The 7,287-nt window shown below is 52.0% G+C and overlaps 1 protein-coding gene across 13 annotated transcripts in view; it reads left to right on the forward strand.

Moving 5' to 3' along the window:
* Positions 1-7,287, forward strand: part of SAMHD1 (SAM and HD domain containing deoxynucleoside triphosphate triphosphohydrolase 1) — a 46,183-nt gene that overhangs the window by 35,843 nt on the left and 3,053 nt on the right. For all 13 annotated transcript variants that reach the window (XM_089308007.1, XM_089308003.1, XM_089308004.1 and 10 more), the window contains 4 exons: positions 2,039-2,181; positions 2,871-2,966; positions 4,985-5,089; positions 5,564-5,701. In XM_089308007.1, coding sequence (XP_089164133.1) covers positions 2,039-2,181; positions 2,871-2,966; positions 4,985-5,089; positions 5,564-5,701 — 482 coding nt within the window. The remainder of the gene's footprint in view (positions 1-2,038; positions 2,182-2,870; positions 2,967-4,984; positions 5,090-5,563; positions 5,702-7,287) is intronic.

The raw sequence follows: 7,287 nt of genomic DNA on the forward strand, positions 1-7,287 counted from the left end.
TTATGCACTTTAGGGTTAACTGACAAAGTAACATGAAGCTATCCTATTTTAATATGCCCCTGCGGTGCCCACAGGCCACAGCTGTCACTCACGGCTCCATGCACCCCCGTGGGTTTCTCCCTGTCCCGCGAGGCAAGTGCACTGACCGTGGCCTCGGGTACCGCAGCAGCGTCACACTGTTGAGAATGGTTTCCAGTGCCTGCCGTCCATCGCCATCCTTATCTGTGGCGAGGTTGACCGTCTCCAGTCAGGCACCGTCCTGTAGGTCACTCACACTCTGGGTGGCACCGATGGGAACTTGCCTTGCCTCATCTACTCCAGACAGAAGAATCCCAGACAGAAGATGAGGTCACATTTTTGTACTCTTGCTATAAGAGTGTGGAAGAACAGCATGTGACCTGTACAGCTTTCCTCATTTAATATGAGGCAGTCTTACATTCCTTGCATATTATCATTTTTAAAAAATATTTATTTATTTGAAAAGCAGAGTGACAGAGAGAGAGAGGCAAAGTAAACCATCTGTTGGTTTACTCTCCAAATGCCCACAGTGACCAGGCCAAAGCCAAGAGCCAGCAATTCCATCTGGGTCTCCTACATGGATGGCTGAACCCAAGTACTTGCGCCAGCGTCTGCTGCCTCCCAGGAGCCTTAGCAGGAAGCTGGGTCAGAAGCAGAGTGCTGGGGATGTGGACCTGCACTCGGCAGGGGGTGGCATCCCCAGCAGTGTCACTGTGCTTGTGCCTGTTCCCTCGCATATGGTCCTGAGCGGTCACACAGTCCTTCTTGTCCTCAGCCACCAAGGGGAAGCAGGACTGCAAGGATCCAAGGTGACTCCGCTTACGTTTAAGAATCTGAAGTTTTGGGACCAATGCTAGTAACCCAGTGATGCAGTGGGTTAAACCACCAGTTGCAGTGCCAGCATCCCAAATTGGAGCGCCAGTTCAAGTCCTGCTGCTCCGCTTCCAATCCAGCTCCCTGCTGATGTGCCCGGGAAGACAGTGGAAGGAAGTGCTTGGGCCTCTGCCACTCATGTAGGAGACCAGGGTGGAGTTCCTGGCTCCTGACTTTGGCCTGGCCCAGCCCTGGCTTGTGGCCATTTGGAGAGTGTAGCAGTAGACGGAAGATGTCTGTTTCTCTCTCCTTTCTGTCTCTCACTCTGCCTTTCAAATAAATAAAAAATAAAAATCTTCATGTATATCTATTTGTTTTTTAGAATGCTTTTCCATGTTTCATTGTGAAATATTAAGAACATACAATAATTATCAGTGAATTTTATAGTGAGGGTACAGACAAGGTCCAGTGTGGGCCAATTTACAAAATTACCTGCCCTTTTCTGAAGAGTCAGCATCATAAAAGATAAGAGAATTATCTTCTAAAGATTTACTTATTTATTTGAAAGAGTTACAGAGAGGCAGAGAGAGAGGGAGAGAGGTCTTCCACCAGCTGGTTCACTCCCCTATTGGCCGCAATGGCTGGAGCTGCGCCCATCCGAAGCCAGGTGCTTCTTCCAGGTCTCCCATGTGGGTGCAGGGCCCCACGGACTTGGGCCATCGTCTACTGCTTTCCCAGGCCATAGCAGAGAGCTGGATGGGAAGTGGAGCAGCTGGGACTAGAACTGGTGCCCATATGGGAAGCCGGCACTGCAGGCAGTGGCTTTACCCCCTACGCCACAGTACCGGCCCATCATTTTCTTTTAATAACAAAACTTAGCAACAGAGCAGTGCTGTCTGTGTACTCATCGCCCAGCTCAGCAACAAAGCAGCGCCGTCTGTGTACTCGTTGCCCAGCTCAGCAGTCGCTGTCTGCGCTGCAGTCTTGTTTTACCTCCGTGCTTCCTGGCTCACACATGCAGTCCCTGAAGTGCATCCAGACAGCAGACTTTCCCACATCAGTCATTTTTGTTTTAATTTCACGCTGCTGACGGCGTCATGTGCCTGCATTTGTAAACCGCTTCTTGGAATTGTGTCAGAGACAGCAGGCTGTAAGTCTTTAAATCTCGTTTTCATTTACTATCACTGGAATTTCATCCACTTGACAGATAACATTTATCTGGAGATCTTATACTCCACGGATCCCAAATTGGCTGCAGCACAAGAGGTTCTAAAAAATATTGAATACCGCAAGCTCTACAAGTACGTGGGCGAGACCCAGCCCGGGAGCCCGAAGAAGAAGATTAAGAAGGTGAGCTGGGAGGCATCCGTCCACTGCTGAGAGCTGGCCGCGAGCTGTGTCCCCGGGGGAGGCCGTTAGCCTGGCCTGGCCCGGCCCGGGACTGTGAGCTCGTCACGGTTCTTTTCAGTCCGGCTTTACAGAAATACAGTATTTTCACGTCTGTTTCACAAATGGGGAAACTGAGGCAAGGGTGAGGCTAAAGAGCGTGTTCATGGAAGCACAGGAGTCAAACCCAGAGCTGCCTGACTCCAAACCTTTGCGTTCCCATCCCTGAAATGAGCGGGGCCTCGAGGTTTGTCTTGACCCAAGCTCAGGAAAACCAGTAGAAGGGGAAGGGCCAGGCTCCTGCCGCCGCGCCTGCCTCCGTTCCCGATCTCCCTCTGCCTCCTGTGGAAGGTTCTCTGTACCCCAGAGCCGCGTAGGAGTGGGGTGACAAGCACACCCCTCACAACCACTGCTGGGGTTACACTTGCTCCTGTTCTGTCAGTAGGTTAATGCTGCATTTTTCTCAAAATGCGAACATTTTATTATGAAAATAACTTTGTGTACAAACATGCTACAGGTGGGGGCTGTATTTGTTAAGAACGCCTCTAGCTATGTCTGTAGTTAAGTGCCGTCCCAGAGAGGGTACCCGGTCACAGCACAAACACCCGGTGCCAAAGTGCTGGGTTCTCACACGGGACGCCCGTCCTCTCCAGGAAGACTACGAACAGCTTCCCAAGGAGGTCGCCGACGCCAAGCCTAGCGACGTGCCACTGGAGGCTGAGATGAAGGCGGAAGATTTCATCGTGGACGTAAGTGGCTAGGCCGGGGATTTACCGAAAGGCGAAATCATTCAGGATAGAGCGCCTCCTGTTAGAAAACTCGCACGCGTTTATTATGGAAACCTGGGGAAACACGGAAAGGCAGAGGAAGGGGTTCACCTGTGGCTCAGCGAACCAGCGTTGGTGACCAGTTTTCAGATGGCGTGGTGCGGCGGGTTAGGCTGCCACTTGCCGTGCCAGCACCCCGTGTCAGGGTGCTGGTTGGAGTGTGACTACTCCATTTCTGATACAGCTTCCTGTTAATGCACCTGCGAAGGCAGAAGAAGATGGCCCAGGGCGTGGGCCCCTGCCACCAGAGTGGGAGACCAGGATGGAGCTCCTGGCTCCTGGCGTCAGACTAGCACAGGCCTGGCTGTTGCAGCCATTTGGGGAATGAACCAGAAGGTGGAAGATTCTCTTTCTCTCTCTCTCTCTCTCTCTCCCCCCTCTCCCTCCCTCCCTCTCCCACATTCTTCCCTCTCCCTCCCTCTCCCACCTCCTTCTCCCTCCCTCCCTCCCTCTCTCCCCCCCCACCTTTTCCTCTCTATTGCTTTCTGCCTTTCAAATTAAATAAATAAATAAATAGTTCTTTAAAATAATAATAAAAGCTGCTTTGGGGTATTTTGCCAATATTTTTAATGTAGTTGTCATGTGATATATAAAACATATTTGTTGATTTAAAATATTTTTTGATCGCAATATTTGCCAATTATTCATTTTTATTTTTATTTTATTTAAAAGAGAAAGAAGAAAAGACACAGGCAGACAGAGATCTCCTGTCTGCTGGTTCATTCCCCAAAAAGCCACAACAGCTAGATCTGGGCCTGGCAAAAACCAAAAGCTGACCCAGGTCTCCCTGCATGGGTGGCAGGAACACAATCATTCGAATCATTAGCTCTGCCTCCCAGGGTCTGCATTAGCAGGAAGTTGGATTCAGGAGCCAGAGCCGGGAATTGAACCCAGGCTCTGTGATATGGGAAATGGGCATCTGCACTGCTTGGGGAAACACCTGCCCCTTCTTTTTCCTTCTTTCCTTCCTTCCTTTCTTCTTCCTTTTCCTTTTTCTTTTTCTTTCTTTCTTTCTTTCTTTCTTTTTCTTTTTTTTTTTTTTTTTTTGAAGTTTTGTTTATTGGAAAGGCAGCATTACAGAGAAAGTGTTCATTCAAATGACCGCAAGGGCCAGAGCTGAGTCAGGTCAAAGCCAGGAGCCTGGGACTCCATCCAAGTCTCCCACTTGCAGGGGAGTACAGGGGTACAGGGGCCCAAGCACTTGGGCCATCTCCTGCTTTTCCAGGCACATTAGCAGGGAGTTGGATTGGAAGTGGAGCAGCCAGGACTGGAACCAGTGCCCACATGGGATGCTGGCTATAGCACCATGCCAGCCCCTTCTTTTACTCTTTTATTTCTGGTTTAACTCCTGAGCCTTTTGCTGTGGCCGTCACTGAACCAACAGCACTGTCGCCTGGACAGCCAGTGACTTCCTGTGGATGAGCAGTTTCAGTGCCCTCTGCTTCTGGGCTGCTCTTCCCCCTGGGATCTTCTTTCTGCCTGGCCCTGGTTGACTCCTACTCACCCAGGGAAACCACCTCCCAGGCAGACACTCCTGGTCATTCCCTGCGCCCCAGCTGCCGCAGGTCTGCTAGCTTCAGACCCCCTGTGCTTTCCTGGGGCAGCTCCGAGAGCAGCTGCAGTTCTTCACTTCCGCTCCCTCCTGTCGACCCTCAGGAGGGGCCGTGCGGCCTGGAGGGCCTGGGCTTGTATCGGAGGTGCTATCTTTCCAGTGCCCACCAGTGTCTGTCACATAGTGGGTGCTGCCTTTACACTGTGCTTCCCTTGAACACACCCATTTCCTGTCCCCCGGATTCGTCTGGGCGACTGCTGAGCGTGGCCACGTCCCAGGTGTTTGTATTCCACCCTGGGGAGCTTTGTTCCATTTCTCCCGCGGCCCCGACCACCCTGAATTCAGTTTTCATGGTCGTTAGGGGACTGCTTTTGTTCGTTTATTAAAGGTCATCAACATAGATTATGGGATGCAAGACAAGAATCCGATTGATCACGTTCGCTTCTACTGTAAGGCTGAGCCCAACAAACCCGTCATGATCACCAAAGGCCAGGTAAGCACGCGGTGAAGTCAGTGTGCTGCAGCGGTGTTGATGAGGCCGCGGGAACCGGCGCTGTGCAGGCCGGCAGAGCTCCAGGGAGAGTGGACAGGAAAGCAGACGCGTGTCTCGGCCGTGAGGCTGGACCACGTCAGATAGGCTGAGCGCCAGGGACAGTGCAGTTTTCGGTGGGGATGGTTGGTTACCAGTGGGCAGGGGCTGTAGGTGTGAAGTCACGTAAAGGAAATTGTGTGTTTGCATGTATTCCATACGTGAGAGCCATCTGCTGTATGTAAATCTTTACGCCTTTTACTAATGGACGTAAAATCATGGGACATTCAGCAACGTGGCGTTTCCCTTGAATTGTCTCTTCGGATGGTAACTGATATAAAACAGGAAGCAACAGCGGCGCCGCGGGGACTGGGGCCCGGCTGAGGTCTCTGACGTCAGAGTTCAGGGTGACAGTGAGATCGTCTCTTCCTCAACAAGGTTTCGCAGTTTCTGCCAGAAATATTCGCTGAGCAGCTGATCCGCGTGTACTGTAAGAAGACCGACAAACAGAGCTTGTTCGCCGCAAGACAGCACTTCGTCCACTGGTGCGCCATCCGCGACTTCACCAAGCCGCAGGTGCGTGGCTTCACATGCGCAGACTTTGCGCGTGTTTTTATTTTTAAGTGTAAAAAAAAAAAATCCCTTCTACCCGCTGAAGAAGTTCTCAGTTACATCAGAGCCATCTGCTCGTGATGTTAAAGCTAGCCTTTGGCTCTTGTGCAGTGAGCTCCTGCCGCACCAGTCAGGAGTGGGGCCCTGCTCGTCCTCGTGGTCCCCGTAACAGAAGTGGCAGGTGGCGCCTGTGCGGAGTGCGCTGTGCAGGGCTCTGGGGCGTCTCAGCCCATCCTGCCTCGGCGCTCCCGTCGGCAGAGAAGGTTACCAGACTCCCATGAGCGCTTCACTGCCTGAGGCTACATACAGCTGACCACAGGTTGTTTTGTTTTGGAGCTTTTTTTTAAGATTCATTTTATTTTGTTTTGAAGGCAGAGTTAGGGAGAGACAGAGATCTTCCATATGCTGGTGCACTCCCCAGGTGGCTGCTACAGCTGGGGCTAGGCCAGGCTGAAGCCAGGAGCTTCATCCAGGTCTCCCATGTGGCTACAGGAGCCCAAGCACTTGGGCCATCCTCTGCTGCTTTCCCAAGCACATAACAGGGAGCTGGATCGGAAGTGGAGCAGCAGGCAGAACTTGAACTGGTACCCATATGGGATACTGGCATTGCAGTCAGCTGCTTAACCTGCTACGCCACAGTGCCGGCCCTAACTTAAGTTTTTGTTTTTTAAAGATTTATTTATTTATTTATTTGAAAGAGTTACACAGGCCGGCGCTGCGGCTCACTAGGCTAATCCTCTGCCTGCGGTGCCGGTACTCCGGGTTCTAGTCCCGGTTGCTCCTCTTCCAGTCTAGCTCTCTGCTGTGGCCCGGGAAGACAGTGGAGGATGGCCCAGGTGCTTGGGCCCTGCACCTGCATGGGAGACCAGGAGAAGCACCTGGCTCCTGGCATCGGATCGGCGTAGTGCACCGGTCATAGTGGCCATTTGGGAGGTGAACCAAGGAACCTTTCTCTCTGTCTCTCTCACTGTCTAACTGCCTGTCAAAAAAAAGTTACACAAAGAGAGAAAGAGAGGCAGAGATAGAGAGGTCTTCCTTCTGGTTTTCTCAGCAAATGGCCAGAGCTGTGCTAATCTGAAACCAGGAAACGGGAGCTTCCTCCAGGTCTCCCACATGGGTGTGGGGGCCCAAGGACTTAGCAGGCCAAGCAGAGAGCTGGATCAGAAGTGGAACAGTCAGGACTCGAACCGGCACCCATATGGGATGCTGGCACTGCAGGTGGTGGCTTTACTCATTATGCCACAGTGCTGGACCCATCAACAAGTTGCTTTTTTAAAAAATTATTTGAAAGGCAGAGAGAGAGAGAGAGAGATCTTCCATCCACTGACTCACTCTCAAATGGTCACAACAGCCAGGGCTGGGCCAGGCTGAAGCCAGGAGCCTAGCACTCTATCCAGGTCTCTCATGTGGGTGGCAGAGGCCCAAACACTTGGGCCATTTTCTGCTGCTTTCCCAGGCGCATTAGCAAGGAGCTCGTAGCTCCTTGGTCCCGTGCGTCTCCCTCTCACTGAGGATGGCGAACCCGCGAGGCCACAGTAGTGTCAGCAGCA

The sequence above is a fragment of the Oryctolagus cuniculus genome, chromosome 11 (genome assembly GCF_051225735.1).
Source record: "Oryctolagus cuniculus isolate XC-2025 breed Fujian yellow rabbit chromosome 11, ASM5122573v1, whole genome shotgun sequence".
NCBI lineage: Eukaryota > Metazoa > Chordata > Mammalia > Lagomorpha > Leporidae > Oryctolagus > Oryctolagus cuniculus.